The sequence below is a fragment of the Protopterus annectens genome, chromosome 3.part0, assembly GCF_019279795.1.
Source record: "Protopterus annectens isolate FY-2018-M chromosome 3.part0, PAN1.0, whole genome shotgun sequence".
Lineage (NCBI taxonomy): Eukaryota > Metazoa > Chordata > Ceratodontiformes > Protopteridae > Protopterus > Protopterus annectens.
In genome coordinates, this window is record NC_056731.1 from 719,478,696 (window position 1) to 719,505,899 (window position 27,204).

General features: G+C 38.5%; 1 protein-coding gene across 1 annotated transcript in view; it reads left to right on the forward strand.

The window, feature by feature from the left end:
• Window positions 1-27,204, forward strand: part of LOC122796911 (ATP-binding cassette sub-family A member 13-like) — a 3,979,956-nt gene that overhangs the window by 1,184,673 nt on the left and 2,768,079 nt on the right. The window contains exon 18 of the mRNA XM_044065669.1: window positions 13,239-13,250. Coding sequence (XP_043921604.1) covers window positions 13,239-13,250 — 12 coding nt within the window. The remainder of the gene's footprint in view (window positions 1-13,238; window positions 13,251-27,204) is intronic.

Here is a 27,204-nt window from a genome sequence, read left to right on the forward strand (position 1 = left end):
TTTGTTTTCATTATCAATAGCTTCAGCAGCTGTGTATTTTCTCACTGCATAAGCAGAAGATCAATAACTCTTTGTTAAGTCTCATGACACTAGTAGAAATGAAACAATTATTATTTTCATGACATCAGCAGAAATCAAATGCTTTCCTGTTAATTTCCAAAGCATAAGCAGATCATAGCTGCACATATTTTTATGACATAACAGGATTGGGATGTCTTTAGTAGCTTGTGCAGATTCACACAGTGTGAACAGAATAAATGCATTAACCCTTTTGAACCTCGAATGCACTAAGCATGCATATTACTAATACATATTTTTCTAACATTTCCCCCCTTTTAATACTTTTATTCTACTTTCAAAATAAGCATAAACAGTTTTTTTTTCTTCCCCTAACCTCTTCCTACTCAGGATTTGCAATTAAGAGATTCATTCAGTTTAAACTTATGAAAGCATTTTCAATTTTTCAACAATTCTTCAAGTTCAGCACATTGGTATAAGGTTTCTGAATCTGACATGTCTATAAAGTCTTTAATCAATCTTTTCATGCAGGGGATGCAGCAACAAACACATACTATCAGTAGGATCATTCCTACACAGATGGCGATCAGGATGTTCATCAGGATACTGCCCCACCCCCCAAACAATCTCTGGAAAAAGTCCGTCATTGGATTTGGTCCTGGTTAGGTCATAGCCGACACTTGCTGAATTACCTCAAGGTGATTGTCTATCTCGTGTTTGTGGTCAGGAATATACGAACAGCACTCCTCCTGGATTAAAGCGCAAGTACCTCCTCTCACCGCTAGGGTGAAGTCAAGAGCCATGCGATTTTGAAGCACCACTGTTCCCATGGCATTCAGTTCATCAGTCACCAATTCTAGGGCATAAAAGGTTGCATTACTCATTACTTTGAGAAGTTTAGATAGTTTTCTCAGCTCCCAGATCGATTTTATTGCTCCATATGCTGGTAATATGCCTGCCCATGATATAACAGTATCACTCAAGTCCATGTGTGTCAGTCCATCGCCCACAGCATGATGGTTTTTCCAGGCACATCGATTTGCCCCACTGGATTGACAGGTTTCTTGATTTCGTGAACATTCCAAATTTTCCCTTGAGGTAAAACTGCTGTGTGTCGTATGGCCGGAACCAGGTAGCCCAAAAAACAACTGCCGGACCAATTCTCAGGTAACCATTTGTATGCTTTTCTACCACATATAAAGTAACAGTCTTCTACTTTAGTAGTAACTTTACTATAAACATACATTTGTCCTGCGTGAAACATTTTTCTGTCAATTATAGACAGTTGTTTGTAGAGAACAGAATCATGTTTTACTTCCTCAATTGTTTTGTGCATCAATTCAAAAAATGAATCATAGTTTGTATTGCAATAAGATCAGGTATTATCAGATTTAGTGTAGCATCTATAAGGAACAGTCACATTGCAATTGCTCCAACCCACCTGAACCGTATCATTCTTGTAGAAACACACAGTTCCCTTTTGTCGAACAGACAAGTGCAATGCTATTTTATCTTGTGATGTAATATTTGATGTATCATGAATCAGGTTTTCCCAGGTCTCGTTGGCTCCTAGGGGGACTGAAGTTAACAGTAACCCCCCATATGCTGTTGGCAAAGCTGTGCAAATCCAGCAATTCGAAACATTGAAGGTCTCAGCATATACATATTTGATTGCCTGGTAAGTGTTAAAGTTCGGGTGCCACTCTGCACACTTGTTCAGTCCAATTTGTGTGGCTGAGAAAAGGAATGACCACAACAAAAATATTATTGTCACTAGTATAGTCAACAGGATGATTATGCAATACTTCTGTAGAAACGGTTGTTCTGCATTTCTGCTTTCTCCGACTCTTCCGAATAGGTACATTTGGATCTTACTGGATCCTGTCATCTTTATTTCAGACATGCATTCTTACTCTCTGCCCTAATAGGACCTTCAGCACCGATGGTTTCTTCACTGGGGTTAAGATGGATCAGTCCTATTGATCTGACCCCCCCCTTTTTAGCCAGACTTTGTGCTGAGGGCCCCGATGGAGAGGTAAGATTTTTGTCCAGTTCAAAGTTCTTAACTAGTTCGCAGTGCATCAGGTAGATCCACGAAGCTTGCTCTGTGATTTTGACTGCAGTGGGTGTTGAAAGAACCACCTGGTATGGACCTTCCCACCCTGGTGACGTCCAGTTTTTCTTCTTAATGTTTTTCACCCAAACCCAGTCCCCTGGGATCACTGCCACTTCCGATGTTTCGGTTTGTTCTTTATCTGACACAGAATTTGACTGCAACAGATGTTTAGAATTCAACAAATTTCTCATATATTCAGCTAGTGTATAGTCAGCTTCCTGGTCTGTGGGCATGAGAAGTTTCCACTGGGGTGTATAATAAGCCCTTCCAAACAGTTTTTCAAAAGGAGTCAATCATTTTGCAGTCTGAACAGTTCTCATGCTCAACAGTGCCAGGGGCAAACAATACATCCAGTTCTTTCCTGTCTCAGCTATTAATTTTCTTAATTTATTCTTTAATATTCCATTATGCCTCTCAACTAGTCCTGCAGATTGTGGATGGTATGCACAATGATTTTTTAAAGAAATACCAAAATGCTTACTTAACTGCTGTATGGTTTGGTTTACAAAGTGTGTACCGTTGTCACTGTAGATCCTTTCCGGAATGCCGAATCTAGGGATGATTTCTTTGACAAGAACTTTTGCCACTGTGATTGCATCTGTATATTTGGTTGGAAAAGCTTCCACCCATCTGGAAAACATATCTACAATGACAAGACAGTACTTTTTATTTTCACATTTGTTCAATTCTATGAAATCCATACAGATAATGTGAAATGGATATGGTGGTGCAGGGAAACTCCCTTGCTTGGGCTTTAATGCCCCTTGTGCATGATGTTTGTTACAAATTTGGCACATCAAACAAAATTTTTTAGAGTCGTTTGTAAATCCGTACGTTGTGAACACCTGGTTCACCAGCTGTACCATCCCCCCTGTTGAGACATGGCACTGCACATGGCTCAACAAAGCTGTATATCTTAACAAATTAAATGGTCGTATCGGTTTTCCTTCTTTAGAGATGTACAGCCCCTTTTCGAGAATTGCTCCTCGTTTTACCCATCTTTGTTTTTCAGCTTGCGTCATTGTCTTTAACATTTCTAAGTCTAGAATCTCAGAGAGTTGTAGTTCCTCATTTAAAATAAATACTTCTGAAGCTGCGTGTTTTGCAGCTGTATCAGCTCTCGCATTACCTTTTGAAATCCTATCTTGTTGCTTGGTGTGAGATGTGCATTTGCAAATAGCTATTTTCTGAGGTAACTGAATAGATTCTAAAACATCTAAAATAAACTGTGCATGATTTATAGGTTTGCCAGTAGATGTGATCATTCCTCAGTTTTTCCACTGTTGCGCAAAAACATGTACAGTAGAAAAAGCGTACTGACTGTCAGTAAAAATGTTTACACATTTACCCTTTGCTAAGGTACATGCCTGTGTCAAGGCAATCAATTCTGCTGCCTGTGCAGATAAGTTGTGTGGTAAAGGTTTTGCTTCTATAATCTCAGTGTCAGAAACTACTGCATATCCTACAAGGTTCTGTCCTGCAGGACCCCTTTTGCACGAACCATCCACATAGCATATCACCTCGGCATCATCCAAGGGGACATCCGTGAGATCTTTTCTAGGTAGTGTCTTTTGCTCAATCACCTGCAGGCAGTGGTGTGGTGTGCCATCTGCAGGGGTTGGGAGCAAAGTAGAAAGGTTAAAAGTTGTGCATCGTTCAATTGTCATGTGAGGTTGGCTCAACAATATAGTCATACAGGAAAGATGTCTAGCAGGGGAAAGATATGCTACCTTCTCTTGCAGTAAAATAATCATGACTGCATGAGGCACTCTCAAAGTGAGAGGGTGGAATAAAACTACTGAGGCCAAAGCCTGTACTGCCATTGCAGCTGCAACTACTGTACCAGTGAGGTAAGGACCATGCCACTGGGTCTAGTTGTGATGAATAGTAAGCAATGGGACGTTGCTTGTCCCCATGCTGTTGTGTTAATACTGATGTCATATAACCTTACTTACAATCTACAGTTTGGAAAAAACGTTTATTGTAGTTTGGTAATCCTAGTACTAATGAGGACGCTATTAACTGTTTCAGTCTGCGGAAAGCAGATTCTGCCTCTGGTGTCCATTGTAACAAATCCTGTGCTGCCATAGGCTTTTTATATATCAGGTCAGTCAGAGGTGCAGATTCCAAGGCATAGTTTGGAATCCACCTCCGGCAAAAATTAGTTGTACCCAGGAAGGACATCATTTCCTTCTTGGTAGTGGGTTTTGATGCTTGCAAAATTGCTACTTTTCTGTCCTCATCTGTGTTCTACCTTCCTTGGATATCACATATCCTAGGTATTTAACTTGTTTTTTCCAAAGCTGCAGTTTATTTTTGTTTATCTTATGTCCTTCAGCGGCTAAAAATCATAATAGCGCTATGGTATCTTCTTTACAATCTTGCTGGGTGGGGGCTGCCAGCAAGATGTCATCAACATAAAGTAAAATCTGACTGCCTCTTGGTGGGGTAAATCCCGTTAAGTTGCTTGCCATTTCTTGTGAGAATATTGTTGGACTTTCACAATATCCCTGTGGTAGTCGCATATATGTATACCTTTCCCCCTGAAATGTGAATGCAAACCAATACTGGCTGTCAGGGTGTATCGGTATCGAAAAGAATGCATTGCTAATGTCTACCACAGAAAAATACTTCTGTTGAGGTTTTAAATCATTCAACAGGGTGTGTGGGTCTGGCACCGTAGGTGCCCTTGGTATTACTGTGACATTTACGGCTTGTAAATCTTGCACCATACGCCATTCTCCATTTGCTTTTTTAACAGGAAATAAGGGTGTGTTATATGGTGAATCGAGAGATTCCACCAGCACCCCTTCCCTAAGTAAAGCTGCTATGACAGGTTTGATTCCTGCCTCCGCATCTTTTCTTAAGGGATACTGTCTTTTCTGTGGTCTAAATGCTGACTTTGGCGTGATAGTAACTGGTCCCTCTGTATGAATAAGTCCTACATCTGACTTTCCTGTTGACCAGAGAGTTTCTGGTATATTTTGTAAGGCATTCTCTACCTCCTTTAATAGGAGTGCTAATCAGCTGTCTTTGCTAGACTGCAAGTGTACGGCTGGGTGGGTCTGAGTTATCCAATTCAACTTCTGTATTTGTATTTCCTGTTCTGACAGTTCTAACTCTGGCTGTTTCTCCCATTTTGTGGCTTTTTCTCCTAGGTCTGCCCATTTTATGTTTTTTGTTCTTGGTTAGGTTAACGTTTGGTAATCGATTAGATTTATAAAGTGTAAAGAACTCCTGGGGCAATGAACAGCTGGCTACGCTGTTCCCTTCTGTGTCCCAGTACAGATTACATAATATCAATCTGTTTGCATGATTTTTAAACAATTCTTGCTCATATTCCTTATCAAGTCCTGGTGTGTTACAGTAATACAGGGTACAGTGCAACAGGTGTTGCTTATCAATGTCAAGGGAGGGAAACTTGCTGATGGCTACATTCATTAACTTTTTGGTCACAGTCCCTGGACCAGTCGTAACCAAGTCCTGGGTGTACCGATAAAATATTTCACCCTCCGATTGCACTGCAAAGGTATCAATTTGTCGCTGTGCTTCCATACCCTGCATGGTTGAGACTACTGCTATACCAAATAGCTGCATGAGGTCTCTGCCCAAGAGGTTTACTGGGCATTTTGCAGAAACAACAATTTTGCTTTTCTGAGTCAATCCTGAAACAGGATCAGTTATTGCAATGTTACGGGAGAGGGGCTCCCGATACAGCTGTCCATTAGCTGCTTTTACCAGTATGTAATCAGGTGACTCTGTGTTTTCTGGCACTTTGGATGGATGTATCAGGGTTCGTGATGCCCCTGAGTCACACAAGAATTTGACTTCCCTCCATCCCTTCTACCAAGAGTGTAACTTCTGGTTTCATGTCTGCTAAATAGAGCTCCAGGCTCAATAAAGCTAGGTCTAATATTTCATTTTCTTCACTGTCACTAACTTTTTGCACTTCCTCCATTTCTTCTGTCACATCCTCTACTCCCTCTATCACATTCTCATTTGTCCTTTCTCTGCTATCCCCTTCTAGTGATTCCTGACTACCATATAGTCAGTCCTCACGCTCCTTGTTTTCCGTGGTTGCCTTCTTATTTTTCTTGCAATCCCTTGCCAAGTGTCCCTTTTTACCGCATTTGAAACAGTCACCCCTTTTCTTTCGCCCTTCAAAGTCCTCTGATCGCTGATCAGATTGTTTGTTTCTCTGTGCATTTTTCTTGCCCTTTTTCCCAGACTGTATTATATAAACTTCTGCTCCATCTTCTACAGAAAATACTTGAGCTTTCTTTTTCTTTTTGCTATTAAAATGCCTTTCGGCATGCCTAGCGTATTCAAGTAATGATTGTAACCTGCTTGTACGATGGTCTACCATGTGTTTTGTAATAAAACTGCTTATGGGTGCAATGCTGCCTTTTAAGAATGCATTCTTTAACTGCTGTTCATATGGGGAATCTTGTGTTTGATCTTCAGGAACCTGCATTCCACAGTGGTTATTAAAACATTCTAGTAGTCTGGCATAATACAGATCAATAGTTTCACCTTCTTGTTGGATGCATTGATTAATGCAAGTCCAGTCTGCCCTAGGCTTCCATTTTTCAGAGATGTGGTCTGTGAGATCTTTTACTATGTTGTCTAGTTCTGCGCTGCTATGTGAGAGGGGTGTTTGTGCAGCGTCACGGGGATTCCAGTTGACACTAATCATGTGCCAATCTGGTCCCACAATTTGTCTAACTACTTTTTCTACCTCTTCTACATTTAAGTTATAATTCAGCCTCATTCCTTGTAAATCTTCCTAGAACTTTCTAAAATTAACTTTTGGATGGGGAATTCCCTCAGTGGCTTTCCGGATATCTTCCGGAGTCCAGGGTCTATACACTAAAATAGTTGGGTCCTGACCATCTTGTCCTGCCTGAGGCTTAGGTACTTCTATAAGTGGGCATATTTCTTCTTCACTCATAGATCGTGAATTCTTAACCACTTGATATAACTCAATGCCTTCATTTGAGTTACCTGCCCGCGTTCGAGACCTGGTCCCGATGGGATCTCTAATAAACGGTTTTATTTTTACAATGTCTCTATCTTCAGTGACAACAGGATATCATGGGGGTGGACTAACCTGTTCACTTGCTTCATATTCTGGTAAAGGAGGTGGAGGGGCCGATGCTATTACTAAGTTATTGTCCTCCTTATCTAAAAACATTGTTTTTGAATTGTTGTTCTTTTGTTCCCTACAGTTTACTTCCTCAATCCACCTGTGTGCCTGAGGAATTCCTAATTTGCATTGCTTTTTTACCCAACCTTTGGAATTGGTTTTGAGCTGTTTGACAAGTTTGATAAGCGAGGATTTTTCTAATTTTCTGTCGAATTCATATTTATTAACCCATTTTGAATAGTATTTAATATTTTCGGCACACTGTGACTGCATGTATTTTGCGTCTTCGGTTAACGGTGGATTTTGTGGTCTTTTTGTGCAATTATTGCCCATTTTGTTCTACCCTTTTTGATCGTTACATAACTTCTCTGATTTTTAACATGGTACCACAGATTTTGTTATAGTCTCTTCAGAATGACTGCCTACCTATTCTGGTTTTCCTGATCTATGACATGACAGTAATCTTTTCTGTCCCTGACTTGTAAAATATAGTCTTGACAAAAACAATACAAATCTAGCCCCTGATCTAAAACAGAAAACAGAAAAAAGTAGATTCACCTTACCTGAGCCCACGTGATTGATCACCAATTCGGAGACCCGTCCTTCAGTCGCAGATCAGAAAGTGGCTGGCCTCTTTTGCATGACAATTCAGTCAGAGGGCTTTTCAAATAAAAAGAACCGATTTGGTTTCTTCCCCATATGGTTTCAACCACCTGGCTCGTCTGATCCGAGGTGAAGTGAGGGTTCTGGTCCAAAGGACCAATCTGTCAAAGGAAAAAACTTCAAAGACCAATTCACGTAAGGTTCAAGTATGGCACCCTTTATTACTTGCAGCAAGGAGACAAAACATGCAGATACAGGATTTGTCTAAATTACTAGTAAGCAGTATGCTACTTTTATACAGTTCTATGAAATGTTACTTTTCTATGGTTGACGTAGTTAGACACAGCTTTCTGTATTGTTCTACAGAAAATGTTACTTAGATTTCCTGCTGACATGTTCAGATTTAAAACTCACTATGTGTTACATAGAAAATGTTACTTAGATTTCCTGCTGATATGACTGGATTGCAAAAAAACATTTGAGAAAAACAACCTGGCCTTGGGGCTTATATTTAGCCCACTACAAACTTTCTATTCTTCAATTGTGCAGTTCTAATATATATGTGTTGCATTTCAAGGTACATTTCTAGCTTAGGTACAAGTAATGCTGACTACGGTTTATACTTTCAAGCAGCCTTTGTTTTCATTATCAATAGCTTCAGCAGCTGTGTATTTCCTCATGTTATAAGCAGAAGATCAATAACTCTTTGTTAAGTCTCATGACACTAGTAGAAATGAAACAATTATTATTATTTTCATGACATTAGCAGAAATCAAATGCTTTCCTGTTAATTTCCAAAGCATAAGCAGATCATAGCTGCACATATTTTTATGACATAACAGGATTGGAATGTCTTTAGTAGCTTGTGCAGATTCACACAGTGTGAACAGAATAAATGCATTAACCCTTTTGAACCTCGAATGCACTAAGCATGCATATTACTAATACATATTTTTCTAACCAAAGCATTTTTGAGAGGTGCTCTTTTTAGAGACTCCCTTATAAAGATCCAGCTCCACTATGGGATTTAAATTTGATATTACAATCTTTAATTTATTCACCTTTCGAACCGGGAGCTAAATGCAAGTTAAATTTTCTGACCTGGAAAACTATACTTTTGGTAGACATCACTTCTGCTAGAAGACTGTCAGAACTTCAAGCACTGTCTTCAAAACATCCTTACTTAATATTTCATAAGTATAGGGTGGCTTTACGAACTCATCCTACCGTCCTACTAAGCTGGTGTCAGAATCAGACATCAACCAATCTATTAATTTGCCAGTTTTCTTTCCAATGTTTACAAACAAGGGTGCATATAAGTTACATTTAGTGGACATTCACAGACAATTGCATTTTTACTTACATAGAACTAAACATTTTAGAAAAATAGATCAATTGTTTGTCAACTTTGCGGATTCCAAATTGGGCAAGCCACTCACAAAGGCAACCTTAGCCAGATGGCTTACCAATTGTATATGTTTTGTCTATAACAAATCAGGCCATTCTTTACCAAAACCTTTTAGTGCCCATTCAACCAGGTCCATAGCAATAATGTCTGTATTTTTATCCAGGGCTTCCATGGACGATATATGTGTGGCTGCAACTTGGAATAATCCTCATACCTTTATAACTCATTACAAATTGGATCTGTTCTCAAGGGGAAGAGCAGCCTTCGGCTTAACTGTACTCAGGAATATCCTTCCTTAGGGTCATCCTAGGATTTCAGATAGCTGGGGACTCTGTCCTAGTGGTTGAGGAATGAATGAAAATTGACAACATTAGATAAAGAAGTTATGTACTCACCATAACATTCCATCTATTTTGTCCATTTTCATTCTTTCTCATTGTCGCTCCCACCAACAACCTACCTTTGAACTAAAGACTTCTGGAAGAGCAAGATTTTGTAAATGAACCATTGATCCTTATGTTGTGCTCCAGATATAGATTTTTCTGTTATCATGTGGCTAGTTTTTTCTCTTTATACTATAAGCCAGCAAACAAGATCTGAGATATGTCAGGGGATAGAGCATTATGGGTAAGGGAGGAGCTTGAGTGTTTAATAGTGGCCATGAGTTGAAAATAATGGCCAAGTCAGATCTGATGGGTCAAATCCAAACCCAATGATTGAGGAAAAATGAAAAAACAACACAGATGGAATGTTATTGTGAGTACATAACTTCTTTTTATCATCCTGTTCTTGCAGGTAGCATACCCTGAGTAACAATTATCACATATGATGATGTAGTAGAGAAATAACTAGGAAGCTGCTCTTCTAAAGAAGTTTGTTTACTCTCCAACAATGCTTTTCAGTTGTATGCAAATCAATACCCCATGTCTACCATGGCATCGTGTTGTGGGTGTGATTATAGAGAAAAACTGAGTAAACAGTGAAACTAAAAAAAATATAGGTACAAACTATAATCTACATTAAGTGTAAAATTACTGGAAACACTAACATGATTGTAATGACAAATTAAATGAAATGAAAAACAAAGACTCTTCAAAAAGTGACCATTGCAATTTGAAGCTGCAATATCTCACATACCTAAAAATGTGGCATCATCATATCAACCCCATTTTTTGAAAGAAAGTAGTTTTCTGAAGATAAATATTTACTAAACACTTGTAATATTACATTCTCATTATATTTGCTTTGATTCAGTTAACTATTTAGCTTAGTGTGTTTTGTCATAGTGTGTGGTGTTTTGGAAGGTGTGAATATGTGTGTGACACTCTGGCCATAGGTCTGAATATATGTGTGTGGTATGGAAGACCAACCATGGCACTGCTAGTCACCTAGCTTTTTTTACTGAACGTTGACTCTAAATCATAGTCACTGAAAATGTGCCACCCTGATCCCCATATGCAAAAATGGAAAATATGGTGCAGTAGATTATGTATTGTCAATGTATTTTTTCTGGATTATGAGGCTCAATTTTAATTTTGGTCAGTATTTGTTTACATAAGCATGTACATGTATACACACACACACACTCACACAGACACACACACACACACACACACACACACACACACACACACACACACACACACACACACACACACACACACACACACACACACACACACACACACACACACACACACACACACACACACACACACACACACACACACACACTAAGGTGAATATTCCACTAAAAACATTACCTTTACTATTAAGTTTATTGAGTCATGAGAAAATGAGAATATCAGCAGACTGACCAATCTACACACAGTAGTAAGTCTAGAAATGTGTATTTTGAGAATCTGAAGAGTGCCTTGTTTTATACCATTATTACTTAGCATCATTAAAGGCAGGTCACATTTAGTCCTTTAATAGCTTAACAGTCAAGGACGGCCATGGTGGTGCAGTGGTTAGCATTGCCGCCTCACAGCAAGAGGTTCTCTGGTTCAATCCTTGGCTGTGGTGCCTTCTGTGCGGAGTCTACATGTCCTCCCTGTGGTCACGTGGGTTTCCTCCGGGTGCTCTGGTTTCCTCACACATCCCAAAGACATGCTGTAGGTGGATTGGACACTCTAAATTGGCCCTAGGTGTGAGTCTGTGCATGCGTGTGTCTTCTGTGGAAGGTTGGGCACCAGGCTGGCAACTCAACAGAGTAAAACTCCACTGCCAATCATGAGCAGACAAGGTGATCCACTGTGGCGACCCCTAACCGGGAAAAGCCAAAAGAAGAAGAGTAGCTTAACAGTCAATTCAGGCTAAGACCCAATAGCAGGAGAAGACACAGACACCAATTAAATATGTGAAGGAAGTGAAGCTTTGGTATGGACTTTGGCAGTTCCTGCTTTTGAACACTTGTTGAATTCTTTGTTACCTATTCTGACAAATTCAACAAGTGCCTTCTATTCCTTCTATAAGCTGCATTGCGCTACACAATCATTTTAACTATGCATGTCAAACAACTACCATGGCTTGGATATGTGATTTATTGATTTGTTCCTGTAATACATATCTTAATGATCTTCACCCCATTTTAAAACTGAAATATTTATTGTTTTTTTTTCACTTTTCTCATTTGAACAAGTTGTAGTACTAGTACCCTCCACTCAGTTAATGCAAACAAAATGATGCAGGAAGCTTTGTTTGAGGCCTAATCCTCCTTCAACAACCGAGATGGTAACAGTCTATCAAACTGGTCAAATCATATTTCTTTAGAATGCTTTTCACTATTTATATTATGCATTTAGCTTAGTCATTTGTGTATGTGAATTTCTGACAAGAAACAAAATTTTAATGCCATCCAAGTTTTTTTTTTTTTTATTTCAACAGCAAAGTGAAAATTGACTAAACAAAAAAGGGCTCCAGAATGCCTTAATGTTCCATGTAGGACATAAGCATTAAATACTCCAAGTTAAAATATTGCAGTGCTAACAACATTTTTTGTAATTTCTCTTTCTCATTTTATCAATGTTTCTGGAAAATGCTTTGCAGAATATTATAATGCTACTCTGGTTTAATGTTCCATTGATAAACATAATTGTGGAATTTCTGACATGCAAGTACTATTATATTCATCTCATTCTCCATCTGATATCTGAGTATAATTAGCTTGTGTAGAAGGGAACACACGATGCATAAACAATGGATCAGTCTTCCTGTAGTGGGGCTGATCTTGGTGCTTTCTGGCTTGCATTTGCTTGTGTAGGTGGTAAAGGTACATGATGATATTTTAACGTAGGTGTGATGATTGCTAGTGTTGTAAGTATCTCAAAAGTCTTGGCTTGATCCTTTGATCAATGCCACACAATCCAAGCTTTAGCAGCTTTCTCTGAGACTATTTTGCTTTTGACAAATGCAATATGAACTTTGACAGATATTTTGCCAGTCCCAAGAATAACATAAGTGGTGGTTTATCTTTAGATGTTTGCATGTATAATATAGAATGTACTTTGTCAGCATCTGGCTGCAGACTGTGTGAAGTTATTAACTGACTCATACTTGATAGATTTGACATCTGCAAGATACTTATCCTTATTAAATGTCAAAAATTTTTACCTTAATGTCTCCAGCAGTTTGGTCAAGCAACAGCAATGCTTTAGCTTTGCAGAATGACAGACCAGAATAACATCAGTAATGATAATGACCTCTTATAGGTTTTCAATCTTATCTGTTACAATATTCATAAATACCTCTGTTACTGATAAAATTTAAAAAGGCAGACTTAGGAATCTGTAGCTGCCCAAGGGCATAATCAAGACCCTTAACTGGCTTTGCACCATCTAGTTTAACTTGTCAAAATGCTGCATCCATTACTGAAGGAAAAAAAAACTGGTATTGGGCATATTGGCATGTACTTCTCCAACAAATGCTAGTATTTACTACCTCTTGAGCCATCTATTTGGGTCTTGTGGATTAATGCTTAACTATTGTTTTTAAACATACTGTTAACCCATTCTGTAAGTTCAGTCTCTTTATCACTCCTAGTGACTCCATACATTTCAGTTTCTGTTCAGTTTTTAAGTGCAATAAGAAGTCTTTAGGAATACTGGATTACTAACACATTTTTCGCAAAAACTTGATGTGATATTGGGTCTTCAACATCCTACATTTACAAAAAAGTCAGTGTAGCTTTCTCTATTATCACTACCTTTGTGTGCCATTGCCTCAGCATTCTGCATTTATACCTCTGTACTTATAACAAAATACTTTAGACACATCATGACTGATTTCATTAGCTATAGTGGGCAAACTCAATGCAATGGCTATGAATGCAGTGTAACAGAAATAATGTAGAAACAACAGACATCACTAAATTAAGCAAGTGTGTGCAATACATGTAATGTACAGTGCTGTAGTACTAAATCCAACATTACGTACAGTGTTAAAAACAACAGGATATAAACTTCCATATAAAAGTGAGATGTAATACAGTAATAGTCTTTAAATATGTAATGTGAAATCTGCATAACAGTGTAAACATAAGTACTGCTTGAGAGACTGAGTACACATACTATAAAATGCACAGCTGAGATTTCCACCCGTTTCTATAAAGAGGCAACTTTCTTTAAAGGAGACAACATGATTGTACATAGTGCTTGTGTTTTTGTCAGAAGCAATGAGAACATTTTAATTAGTTGCTATGAATCCCCAAAAGACATATGAGTGGGGATCCACTGCAGAGCCATAACGTGTGTTAGCCATAATAAACAAAAATGCAATAAAATTCATTTTAGCCTGTGTGGGTTTATACTGACCTATAATACATGTAAAAGTGCTCACTGGTGATTCCCACAAAAAGCTTGACTCTGATATAGCCCCATAAATTATGAAACATGCTGGTTTCTTGTTAACCACATCCATCACAGGTTGCATTTGGAAATCAGTATGGATATTTTGGGGGGGATCCAGTATCCATTATATCCATGCTTGTGATGGTGTTCAAATAGACTGGGAATGTGGAATCAAAAGTTATGGATATGTTGTTGCTAGATGTTAGTTATAATCAATGCCTGGTGGGAAGATGTGTTTATGTATCCCCGTTGCATGCTCTTAGTAATGTCAACACTCAATGTTATTCTATGTAAATAAACTCAGAAATGTTTTTAGCATCACTCATGGCTGCTGAAAGTCTTGTAATATGAAGTAGAGCTACCAACAAAGCAGGGTCTGTTTGGTCACTTTATAAAGACAGGCCAAACCATTGTGCTTTAGTTGGTAATACTTCCATTGATTGCGGGAATCTAAATGAAAATGCTCCTTTAAAGTCACATAGAAGGCTATAGATAGCTCAGTGGAAACTCACTGCAACAAATCAGAGTCATTTTCTAATTCTATTTCTTCTGCCAGTCTGCATAGCACAAATTTTTTCCACCTCTCTTTAAGTCCAAGTATCTCCACATTGGTAGGTCTAAACCACACAGGAATAATATCTTATGTATTTTTCTTAAGAAGTTGTATCAGGTAAGCAATGTAAAATTTTGAGGTGAGGATGGGACTTTGATTTGTACCAACAGACAGCTCTGGAGAGTGTACTGACCACCAAATGTTCCTATAAGATAGCTGCCGAGTGTGTGTGTGTGTGTGTGTGTGTGTGTGTGTGTGTGTGTGTGTGTGTGTGTGTGTGTGTGTGTGTGTGGAGGGGTGGATTGTCAGCATTAGAACTGTGGAGAGCTGCATGTCTAAAAACCTGCTCCACTTTTTTTTACTTGGTGTGGTAATTACTTTGCAGTGGAATTTTCAATGTTTATCATTCTTGATATATTGCTTCAAATCCTTGGGTATGTTTGATGCCCCCACTGCAGTTCTGGGAGTTGGAACATCCCTGAATACCCAGAATACTTTAGGGCAGCATATTATTTCCACAGCCCTCATGTGACCCATTAGCAGTAGACAAGCCTTTTTTAGCATATGCTAACACTTGCGACTCATTTATGTCACAAGCATTTCAGGTTAATTTCTAAAATAACATCTGTTAAAAAATGCAGGTGGGATCTGATGTCCATGTACTTTGGAGGGGATGTGCACTAATAAATAGGAAACGGAAGGTCTGACATATTTAATTCCTTTGCAGTCCAACTGACATGAAACATTTCTATTTTGGGTTTACTTGTTCACAGTCCTGAAAAGGTAAAAACAAATACTTCAAAAATATCAGAAATAATGGGAGTGTCCTTAACTGGGCCTGCTGAATGTGGTAGGCATTCGTCTGCAAACATTAAGGGTGTCCAAGGCTTTGCATTTTCAGACCTCTGATCCATGAACCATGGTGTTATTTGCATATGCAAATGTCCATCTTTCAGCATGAATACCTACATGTGAAGGAGCTATTGTAAACACACACCACCCTCGCACAAGTGTAGCATGCTTAATGCATTTGCGATAGGGAGACAGCTACTATGTTGTTAAGGGGCTTTACGTGTATGTGTATGACTTCAATTTGTAGAAATAAATCTATATTGAGCTCATTTGCATGCTAAATATGTAAATAGTTTTCCAGGAGAATACAGAGATGTGAGGGGAGATTGCTTGATGCTTGTGCATACCTGAACATTTTACTGAAGGGGGTCACTTGGGTGAGTGTTTCATTTTGGTGCTTGTGCATACTAGGACAGGTTACTGAAGGGGTCGCTTGGGAAAATGTTTCTTTTTGGTGCTTGTACATGCTAGGACATTCTCCCAAAGGGGTCACTTGGGGAAATAATTAATTTGTGTGTCAGGGAATTATTTGTGCATACATGGTCAGACTGCTGAAAGTGATCACTAGGCAAGATAATTTATTGTGTCATTTTAGTGCTTTTGCATACTTGAGAGAAACTAATGAAGGGGTAGCTGTGGGAAACATATTAATTTGAGTGTCAGGGAACTCCTTGTGCATACTTGAACAAACTACTGAAGGGATAGCTAGAGGCATGTTTGTGGACTGCAACTCTAATATTAAAGGCAAAGCATCACTTTTAACAATGATGTGCGTATCACAGGGATGTCAGACTATCAACTGCAAAACCACCTCATTAGCATACCGTACTTTAAATCATTTCGAATTTGCATCTCATTAATTATAAGGCTATTTACATTAGTGTAAATGGCCTCTATGAATCTTGCCTTTGCTACACTCATTCATAAGCATCAGGAATACCCCTATCATAGTTACACAAGTGACTATGAATTCCAGCCTAACACTTTTGTTTCAACATAAAAAAATCCATCTATGCAGAGAAGATAAATCTTGTATGACTTTACAGATAACAGAATGATATACCCTTTTTTCATACCATTATATAAGGAAAAGGGTGAAGAAATAATGGTGCCTGGCTGAACATGAAGTTAAGCATGATATTTGAAAGTTTGACTGGATGTTATATGTAATCTGGAAGGAAATCCCCAGGCTTTAACATAGACTGCATGTAGCTCAAATAAATTGAATCAAATGCTTTCTTGAAACTGAGTAAAGGAGCTGTAGCTGATATTGTACTGTGCTTCGTTAAGCATGATTAGCACTTGAGTCGTCTTTGCTGGACTGGCACATGACAATACCAGACAGTAAAGGGGAAGTTAACAGTGGGAGCATGAGATAAAAGTGCTTACCCAAACTTTTTGCATAGATTTTAGTTATGACATTAATCTACAGATGGGCTGATAATTTTCTACCCTTGGGGATATTTAACATGCTTAGGAAATGCTGTTGTCTTACATTCTCTAAGGGAAAGTAGTAGCTTGCCACAGAGAAACGTTTAATTAAATAGGCTTTGTAGTGGTTTGCTTAAAGTGCATTGGTCATTTTCTAAAGCAAGTGTAAGTAACAAATACTTGGAATTGGATGTAGCAGCCTTATGTCATGCAATACTAATTTATGCAGTTTTTGTTGCAACAAATTGTGTTGTTTTTGTATTTTATTTTATTGGTAACTCTATTTCCCCGAATATTTTCTCAGAGCTGAAAAACCCTGGTTTGAAATCATGAAAGATTGAACCCATAATGCCTCACTGCCTAAATGAATGTATAGACTGCTGTACTTCCATGTTAAGTACATCAGAAGTAGTTTCTTTCTTCCTAGAAGGACAATCTGTCTACTAGTTCTTGCAGATGGAACACCTCTGACTGAAACTTAACACATGATGATGTAGAAGTTAAACTACAATGTAAATAAGAACCATTTCCTTTACAGAGATAAGTTGGTTTTACATAGCAATAATACTTCATGGTTTAATGCTAACTATTGCTCAGTCCCTACTATGATATCATTTTGTGGGTGTTATTTTACAAAAAACTGAGTGAACGGTGAAACTAAACAACAAAAAAAATCAAACAGCACACAATAATCTTTATTTTGTTTTTGCAAGATTGTTTGTAAATTTATCAAGAGAAAAGAGGAAATGATTCCTTGTAAAGCAATGGCACTTGCAAACATGGCCAATACACAATAATATGCCTCTTAGAATCTTGTATATTATAGGTTCATAGGTTCATATCCATTGGATTCTCTTGAACAAGATCCCCAGCAACCGTCCTATTAATAGCCGTGTCAAGGTTTAAGTCTCCTCTGATGGATCTAGATTTGTGAAGCATATTCATCAAATCTGGGTTTGACATGGCCTTGTATGTTAGGCAAAGGTCACCTCTGAGCCAGCATAGGACAGATTTTGAGACCCTTTATCCTTTTGGTGAGGAACTTTTGCTCCAGCTGCTGCAAGTGTCGGGTCAGATTGGGGCATTGTACTCAATCATTGTGATGAGTATGACCTCCCTTGATCACTACTATCAACCTGGGTCCCTCCCTGATAACTTCTTCTGTGCTCAGTGGATGCCTTTGGTAGCTAGGGGTAACCTTGTTTTTTGACTATGCATTTTTTGGCATTTAACTTGGCTCTGGCACCAGTTATCCATTTCTGTGAGACCAGGATATCTGTGTCAGATGTGTTAGTTTGCAGTCATCTGCAAACTTTGTCAGCCATAACCTCCTGTGTTTAAAGTAGATGCCAGTGGTCCCAGGACTGACAGTTGTGACGATGTATGGGTTGACATTTAAGCTGATGAGTTTCGGTATTGTATCAAGGCCTTAGCCAGATCGAGGTAGGCTGTATGGACTGCCTTTCTCATCAATGGCTTTGTCAACCAAGTTTAATAGGCATGATCTGCCTTTGACAAAGCCTGGGTTGGATCCAAAATTTATGAGGTCCATTATGATCCTCTCCATGGCTTTGCAGATAAGGCTGTGAAGTGGTACCACAGTTGCAGTGCGCCACCCCTGGGTATGTATCCAGAGGTAAGACTTTGATTAAACAGCTGTCCTAGCTGTGGGTTTAATTCATTGAGTTCATGGAGCACACAGCCGGGGACACCATCAGGTCCCATGGATGCTGTGTTTTTTGCTTTGGAGAGAGCAGTTCTCACTTGGGCGCTGGAGATGTTTGGGGGGCTGCAATTGTTTGGTATAGATATCTCTCCTTTTGGGGAGGGGAGAAGTTTGCACTGAACCTGTCAGCCAGTATGTTAGCAATGTCTGTAGGATCAGTAATCTTCACATCATTTTGAACTAGCTCTGAGCATATCTGGGAGTTTTCTCCCAGGTTTCTAACATAGCTAAAGAAGGCCTTATGATTGTCTTTTGAGTCTTTAGCTATTTTTCTCGAAATTTGCTTTGGATGATTTTATGAGAGCTCTTAGTTTTTACTTATAGTGATCAAGGGTGTCTTACCTTTTAAGGATTTTGCTCTATCTTGTAGTAGCTTCCTCCTTTTGTTGTAGAGTTTGTTTATGGCTGGGGTCCACCAGACTGGACGCTTGCCTTTGGTACAAAGAGTCTTTGTTTTGTTTGGGATTGCCTTATCCATGCAGTCCTGCAGGTGCTGGTAGAAGGCATTTGTAAGTGATTCAGCGGCTTGAGTACTGTTTGTGTGAGAGAAGTTCTTTACTGTGGTCTTTTTAGTTTGTGGTCTGATCTCACCAGTGAGGGTACACCTCGGTGTTGAACATTGTGCTCCCATGTTCGTGATGATGAGATCAAGTATGTTATCTCCTCTTGTGGGAATTCCAGGAACTTTTGGGCTAGGGTGTTTGGGCTTGAGTAGTGTTCCCAGTCTATATTAGGTAATTGAAGTCACCTAGTATGATGGTGTTTGGTGATACATTTATCCCCTAGTGTTCCAGGAAGGCCATGTGAGGTTCCTAGAGTTTGTGAGGTGTGGGTGTCCTTGATGAATATGGATACCCCCTCCTTTCTTGGTATTTTCCGGATTTGGGGCGGAACGCATGATATGAGGTAAAACCTGATAGCGGGGTGCTCTCAGGAGCCTTGAACCAGGTTTCTGTCACAGCACAGACATCGATGTTCTCCATACTGAGAAGGGCCTCGAGTGCATTTTGAGATTTAGACTTCTGGCATTGAGCAGCATTACCCTTAGTTTTTTTCCTTTTTTGTGTTCTAGGGTGGTAGGTTTAGAATTTGAGCCTTGCCTAAAAAAGGCACTATGGGGGTGGCAAGAGCCTTTGCCAATATCCGAATCCCAGGGTGACAGGTGCACAGCGTGGCTTGTCCAGCATGTCATCCCAGGCAGACAGACACTGGATCCCCTTTGAATGACACCAGTGTTTAAGCCAATTGTTAAAGCTGATCATTTTATCTCTGTATTGTGGCATCATTCTTGGTGAAGGTAGGATACTGCTCAAGGTCAGGGTCATACCTGCCTGGGCTACATAATCAGAGAGCTCCAGTTAAACCATTCTGTCCAAGTGATTTGCCAACAGTTCAATAAATCAGTTAATGAAAGCTCTTAATTTGGCATTTTGATTAAATCCCTTTGCCAGTAATTCTCCACACTGGTCTTTCTTTTCAGTATCTGAGGTATAGACATCCATTAGTCATTATACCTGCTACAACTTCATCTGCTTTTCCAGTCCGATTTGCCTGCAGTAATAGAAGGTAGAGGAACGTCTTCTAAATACAGTTGCTTAAAGCGTGTTACTTGGATTGGACATAGGAAGTGTCTGCATAAAGGTTAACATAATATTTAGTAAATTCTGCATTCTTTGCATTAGGGATGTAATTAAGCCTTCCATTAATGATAGAATTTGGATCTGTTTTGCCTTTATTTAATCTAAAAGCTAATAGTCTTCTATGTGCTTCAAGGAAAGCTGACTAGATAGAACCTGCTATGAGATGTAACTGTAGATAGGTTCATAGGTTCACTAGGTCATTGAATTTGCCCATCTACTACAAATCCTACTATTGCTACCGTTTTACATTATTCTTAATCATCCACTCGTTTAGGCTGTGTATGAAGAGGGTTAGGGATCTACTTTGCTTAATACAAAGGTGAAGTCTTTTCCAGAGAAGAGGAACCTTTGAGAAAGGTAGCAGTCTGACCAGCAGGTTCTGCTTAAGTTGTGTTTCAGGATTACGTTTCTTGAGTGGTTGTTTATTGTGTAACCGGTTTTGTCACTCTGTTTATGACTATACAAGAGCAGCATAGCTCAAATGGTAAACAATTGTTTTTGTTAAGTTGGATCAAGTATTTGGACAGGTGCATAGTATAGGGAACATTGCATTCTATTATGGACCTAGTAAGGGGAGATAAGAGAGGGCTAACAACATCCCTGGCCCTTGAAGATATAACTTTGGTAATCAACTGTGCTAAGTGAAGGATTTTCTGATGACAGAAAATATATGTGGTGAAGTGCATGTTCATTATCTACAAAAATGCCCAGGTTCTTTATACAGGTAACTGTGTCCATGCTGAAGGGGATGCCATTTATGTAGTAGTCATATGGATGCTCTTGTTTGCAAAAGAACATGATGTTACACTTTCTAAAACTTAACTTTTGAGCATGGTCCTGGCACCACAGGTTTGTAAATGTGCAGTTTTGGTGGATCTGCGAGTCCTCCATAAAGTTGAAGACAGGTCCATGTTTGCAGTCATCTGCAAACCAGGTCAGTCAAAGTTCTTGGTCAATGAAATATTAATTAACTCATATAAACAAATATATTGGCAGCTTACAACTGCTCAACTGAAATGAGTTTAGATTTGTGAGAGGAAGAGCCTGCCTGCATAACCTAGTAGAATTCTTTTAAACAGTGACAGATGCATTAGATGACAACAAATCATTACACGCATATCTTACCTTGACCTGTCCAATGTTTTGATACCATTCTGCACCCAGGCATTATCAATAAATTAATCAAAATAAGCATAAATCCTAGATAGCAAACTGGCTCACCAACTGGATCCAGTAAATTAGGACTGGTGGAACACTGCTCTCTTAAAGGTTCATTACCAGTTGCTCCCACAGGGTTAAATACTTTAGCTGATGTGAAAGGCTTTTGACAAATGTAGGCTTTTGACTCCCAGATTTGCCTAGCAAATTGATGTCCATCCCAGGGTCAGATGTAATGTCTGTCTGACATTAGATGTTCACATGTTAAAGGAAAGATAATTGCATTTGTACGCATTAATAACTATTTAATAAATTTATTTCTTTGAACAGGTGTTGTTGAGATAGTATTGCCAACCGAATAAAAAAATATCTCTTACAGCAGAGTATGTCTCATACTGACGTCAGTCAGTGGACATAGTAGCACTGAAGGCAGGTCTGGCACAGATATACTCATGAAGTTTACAATGCTAAGGGCTTATTGTAACTTAGTCACACAGTTTAGACTCATTAACTCTGCTATTGCTGTCCTTACTTGCATCTGGTCTGGTCTGATTTTTACTAGTACTCATGATATAAGAAAAATGTTGAAGCTGTGGCTTTACAAAGCAGCATTTGTGTCAATTTAGTTTTGCACCTACATTCTTAATAGTTCTACAGTGCCTCCAGGCTCGAATGCCATTCTTAGGACTAAACATCAGTATGTTATCAATAACAATGACAACAGCAACACCTCATGCTGATTTAACAAATCTCTTATTTTGTGTTTAAATACATCTGGAGCGCAAGTTATACCAAACGGAAATAACAGCCTTCCAATAGGAGTACTGAAGACTGTACACTTTTGACTATCTTTCCCAAGGTATATTTACCAAAACTTTCTTGAAACATCTGTCTTGGAAAACAATTTGGTATTGACCAGATTAGGCGCTTTGTCTTCTAATGTAAGTAGAATAAACCTTTATTGCCTGACTGCATCATTAAGCCCTTTTTAATGAATACAAATTTAAATACTGCTGTTCTTGCTCATGACAGGGACCATTTGTGCAGCTCATTCAGTTGGTGCAGCTATCATTTCAATGTCATTAAGTGCTTTTTTTCTTTTAAGTTCTCCCAGCACTGTAGACAGTATAAAAAATGGTACTCTGCTAGGTGTGATTAAGGCATATGGGACAGCATTTGACCTTCATTTTATTATTACTGATTCACAGCTAAACAGTAAAACTTCAGGAAGCACATTTACCTTGACAATGATTATTCTGATAATCAGTGCTACTGCCCCACCACAGCTCTGTTGAACAGATTGGTTATATTCTGGCCATTATGCTCTTTCACTTAGCCAAGGCAAGAAGTCTAGCAATGCCTTAGTTTGCCTACAGGGTTACTTATTTCTACAGTGGCAGATTATGTATACCTTGAGACCCAGGCTGTTTTGAAACCATGCTTTCTCTGCATGCACTTTTAGGAGCATGCATAAATGCATTGTTCTTTTAGATTCACCTTCCTGATGGCTTTAAATTATATTTCATTTTTTTAATATAGCAACATTTGTTACAGTGTGTTTTAAAATTGCAGGTTGAACATCAATAATGATAAAAGTACCACTTTCAGAACATTTCAACCACAAAATGCCATTCAAACTGTATTATTATAATCCAGCAATATCCATACCCATCAATTACAATCACTTTATTTTCTTTATACACATTATATGTCTGATTGTTATAAAAATGATGACAGTAATGCATTCTAATTTGAATTACAGAAATATACAACTGTGTTGCAAAGGCAGACTAGTGACTTTTTAACTTTATCATTTTTATTCATAGACTTTCCCAAATCCAGCAATTATAGCTAGAAGTCCGATGTTTGTATCAAAAAGTATAACAACAACACTAATAACCAAAGTAACATATTTCCAGTTGTTTCACTCAAGCATACACGCAATAGCTATAGTAAAGTATCAGAAATTAATTCACACACACATGAACATGAGTCCTGCAAAGCCAGATTAAAGACAGTATAAAATGACGATGAGCATAAGGTACATTCATCGACAGTCCCCCCCACCTCCACTCGCACAAGCAGTTATAACCATTTGCTGACTGTGTATACTCCTTATGGTTATGAAGGAATAAATTGCACATATGTTATTGGTAGCTTTGTATAAATTACATGAAACTGAAAAAGATCACTAGCATATCGCCATAAAGCCCATACATGCGTACCACAGTTTAAACAGAAATATATTTATGATAAGGGCATAAAAGATATTAAGTACATATTAATATATACTAAGTCAATATGTGCAATCACTGCTGAAGTAGAAGTCATCTGAATGCAGACGTTGCTATTGGCAAGCAACTGTGCATTTCAATGCTTTATCTACAAATGAAGGGCCTGCTACCCTCCATGAATAAATGGCTTAATTTGCACTAAGAATTTAGTGTGCTGATGATATTGACATAACTTTTCCTGAAATAGATCTTATAGGGAATGGCTAGCAAAAATCAACCACAGTTGCATAGCTAGTTACTAGGCATGTAGGCCAGGAGACTGTTAAGGAGCTTAGCTCTAATTCCAAATTTTGAGAGTACCATCTGCTTAAGCAACTTTCTGAAGGTCACACAGTAGTTAAATGAAGGTGATGTGATTTGAACTCCTCACCTTTGGCACGGGAAGTAGCTCATTAACAAGTCAGAGCTGTAGCTCTCTGCATGCACTGCCAGATAGTGTGCCAGCTGTTAACTAAATGCAGAAAACTTGTACAATCCAGTTTTGTAGAAAAGAACTGCCAGATAGTGTGCCTTAGCATGTGTTAACAACTGTATCCCAGTAAAATGCAGCAGTTATGAGCATCACTCCAAAAAAATGCAGGCTATATCACCTGACAAATGTCAACATTATCACATTTTTGCTTGAGGCACTAAAGAAGGTATTGCAAACATATATTACTAAAATACAACAGGTTTAGACAATAGTATACAACCATGCTTATTAATAAATTCATTCATTCCTTCTGTTAACAGGGTCTTTTTTCTCTCTCTGCAGTATCCTACAGTTCCATACCCAGTGCCCAGCATCCATAGCCAGGTCTACAAGACACCTTCTATCCATCCCAAACTTCATCCAGAGGGCATCCTGAGTACCTGCCCTTTATATCCACACAGGGGTTATTTTGTGACCTATCCTATAATGTTTCCCTCCCATGCAGTTCCTGTGGTAATTACCCCAGGGGTTGGCATGCAATGGGGACATGCAGTATTTTAACCTACCTCCACAGCAGCTCAGTCTTGTTACCACCCCATTCCCATTTTTGACATGCCCCATTGTCACTAAAGATGCCCATAGGACAACCCTTCCTCCCAGGGATAGTAATATAAATCTCTCTGTCTGTCCCTCGATCAGACTCCCATGTATCTATTCCAGCCTAGGTCACCTGGGCCATAATCAGGGTTTTAGCCCTCTATAGGGACTGGACTAATTCATTCTTTAGTGTAATGAATAAAGCAGAATCATTAAAGACAATATGAGTGTTGCTGCAGCAGCAAAGTATGTCAGCATATTTATTAGATCACATCTGCTGGGCTGTATCACATTTTAGGTCTGTCTTGTGTGTGTGCATGTCTATGGTGCTTCTGACATGTGCTGATATTGAGGAACATGTTTTACATGTAAGGTACATAACCTGCATATTGTGATACTGCCAAAATTTATTAGACTTTCTCCAGAACCTGTTTAATATTGATGGCAATGTGTAATTGTAATGGTTTTTGTGGGCACCTCTTTTGGGTGCTGATGCATAGTTTCCTGCATATGTGTACTGTTCATAGCTATGTTATGTTCTCAGTATAAAAAGTTGTTTGGTGTCTGTCAATGTCTGTCCATGATAGTATGCTGCATACCAGTTCCATATATGAGCAGTTGCAAATCTGTGTGGCTGTGTAGAAAAGTGAATCACTATCATGTTCAGACCAAGTATGTTTTCTCTTACATATGCTCTCTCTCTCTCTCTCTCTCTCTTTCTCACACACACACACACACACACACACACACACACACATATTTATATATATATATATATATATATATATATATATATATATATAAATATGTGTGTGTGTGTGTGTGTGTGTGTGTGTGTGTATGTGTGTGTGTGCGTGTTGTTCACTTATGTGCAAATTCATATGTATACCCATAATGAAAGCAAATCTAACAAACTGCATTCATGCACTGGATAAAAGTATGTCTTGTCAATGTTACAATTCATGTGTATATCACATATGAATACTATTTATTGCATTGCACCTTTAATTACCCGAAATACTTCTGAATACAATAACACAAGAATTTTAGTAATTCCTACTTGTGTATGAGCACATATAAAGAATAATCCACAACCTTGAAGAAAGGAACCGGAACTCTGCTAAAGTCCACAAGGCTGTATTTTTATTTCTGAAGTGTTCCAAAAGTCACAGATAAAATCACACTGAAGTATTCCAAAAGTCACAGATAAAATCACATGTGTGCACACGCAAACATATTGCAATAAACATCTAAAATTCGGCACATTAATGCTATCACACATATCAGTGTGTTTAGCTTGTATGACATCTCGTTCTTCTGAATATTGATGAGACCTTGAAATCTAAAAATCAGTGACTGTCTGCTAAACTCTGCCTTAATGTTTCCTGCGGGTTGGGAGGTTGGCATAGTAGTGAAGATGTAGACACACTGCATAGCTTGATTTCTCATGTGGGGTCCCACAAGGGCAGTTAGCCTAGTACTAATATGAACCTTTGTGAACATATATGAACATGTTTATTTCCACTGTGTTCATAAGGTGCACTGCACATCCTGTACTGAATACAGCTGAACGTGTCTCTGCAAGGAACTCTCCAAAGTCAGTGTAAGTCATAACGAGCCAAAAGGCATAGCAACCTTGCAGGCAAATAAGGTTTTTAGGCTAGAATATATTTTGTATAAATGTCATCAGTGTAATTTATATGGTGTTACCATTACCACTGGTGGAGTTCTACAACTTAAAACCTGATTTGTATTTCTAGAAGAAATCTACAATCTGGCAAATTTATGTGACATATTTTATTACTATTAAGTCTAGTTTATAACCAGGTTATACATTTTCTTTTGCACAGTTGTGGTCAAGCCAGCTTATACTAGTAAGTATGTTTTATACTGGTGATCAGAGTATATTACCACCACATTTGCACCATATAGCCACATTGCCTGAGCTTATTGAGATCTGTTTCCTATATATGATGCTTCTCTCTTTATTTTCTTTCTAGTCTTTTCTTTTGTTTTGCTGTCCAGATTACTTTCCCCACTTATCATGTATAACTAATATTTCATCCTTGATGTCAGTTGCATCTTTACCAAAAATCTCAAAGACTGCTCATTGTGCACTTATTCCATTTTTTGATTCCTTGCTTTAGTTTGACTTGGTGTGTTACTGTAGTTGCCATTTAATTCATTATGAAACATGTCTTTTCCCTAGCTGATGTGTTTGTTCCATGATTCATAACACCTTTGTGTTTTACATCTCTTGTCATATTCCCTTTTGACTTACAACAAGATATATCATTCTCTTTTCATTACAATACCCATAATGAGTTGTGACATACATTAAAATAATCATCCATAATCAGCTGTCACACAGTGCTATGAGTTAAATACATACAGCAGCAGCAT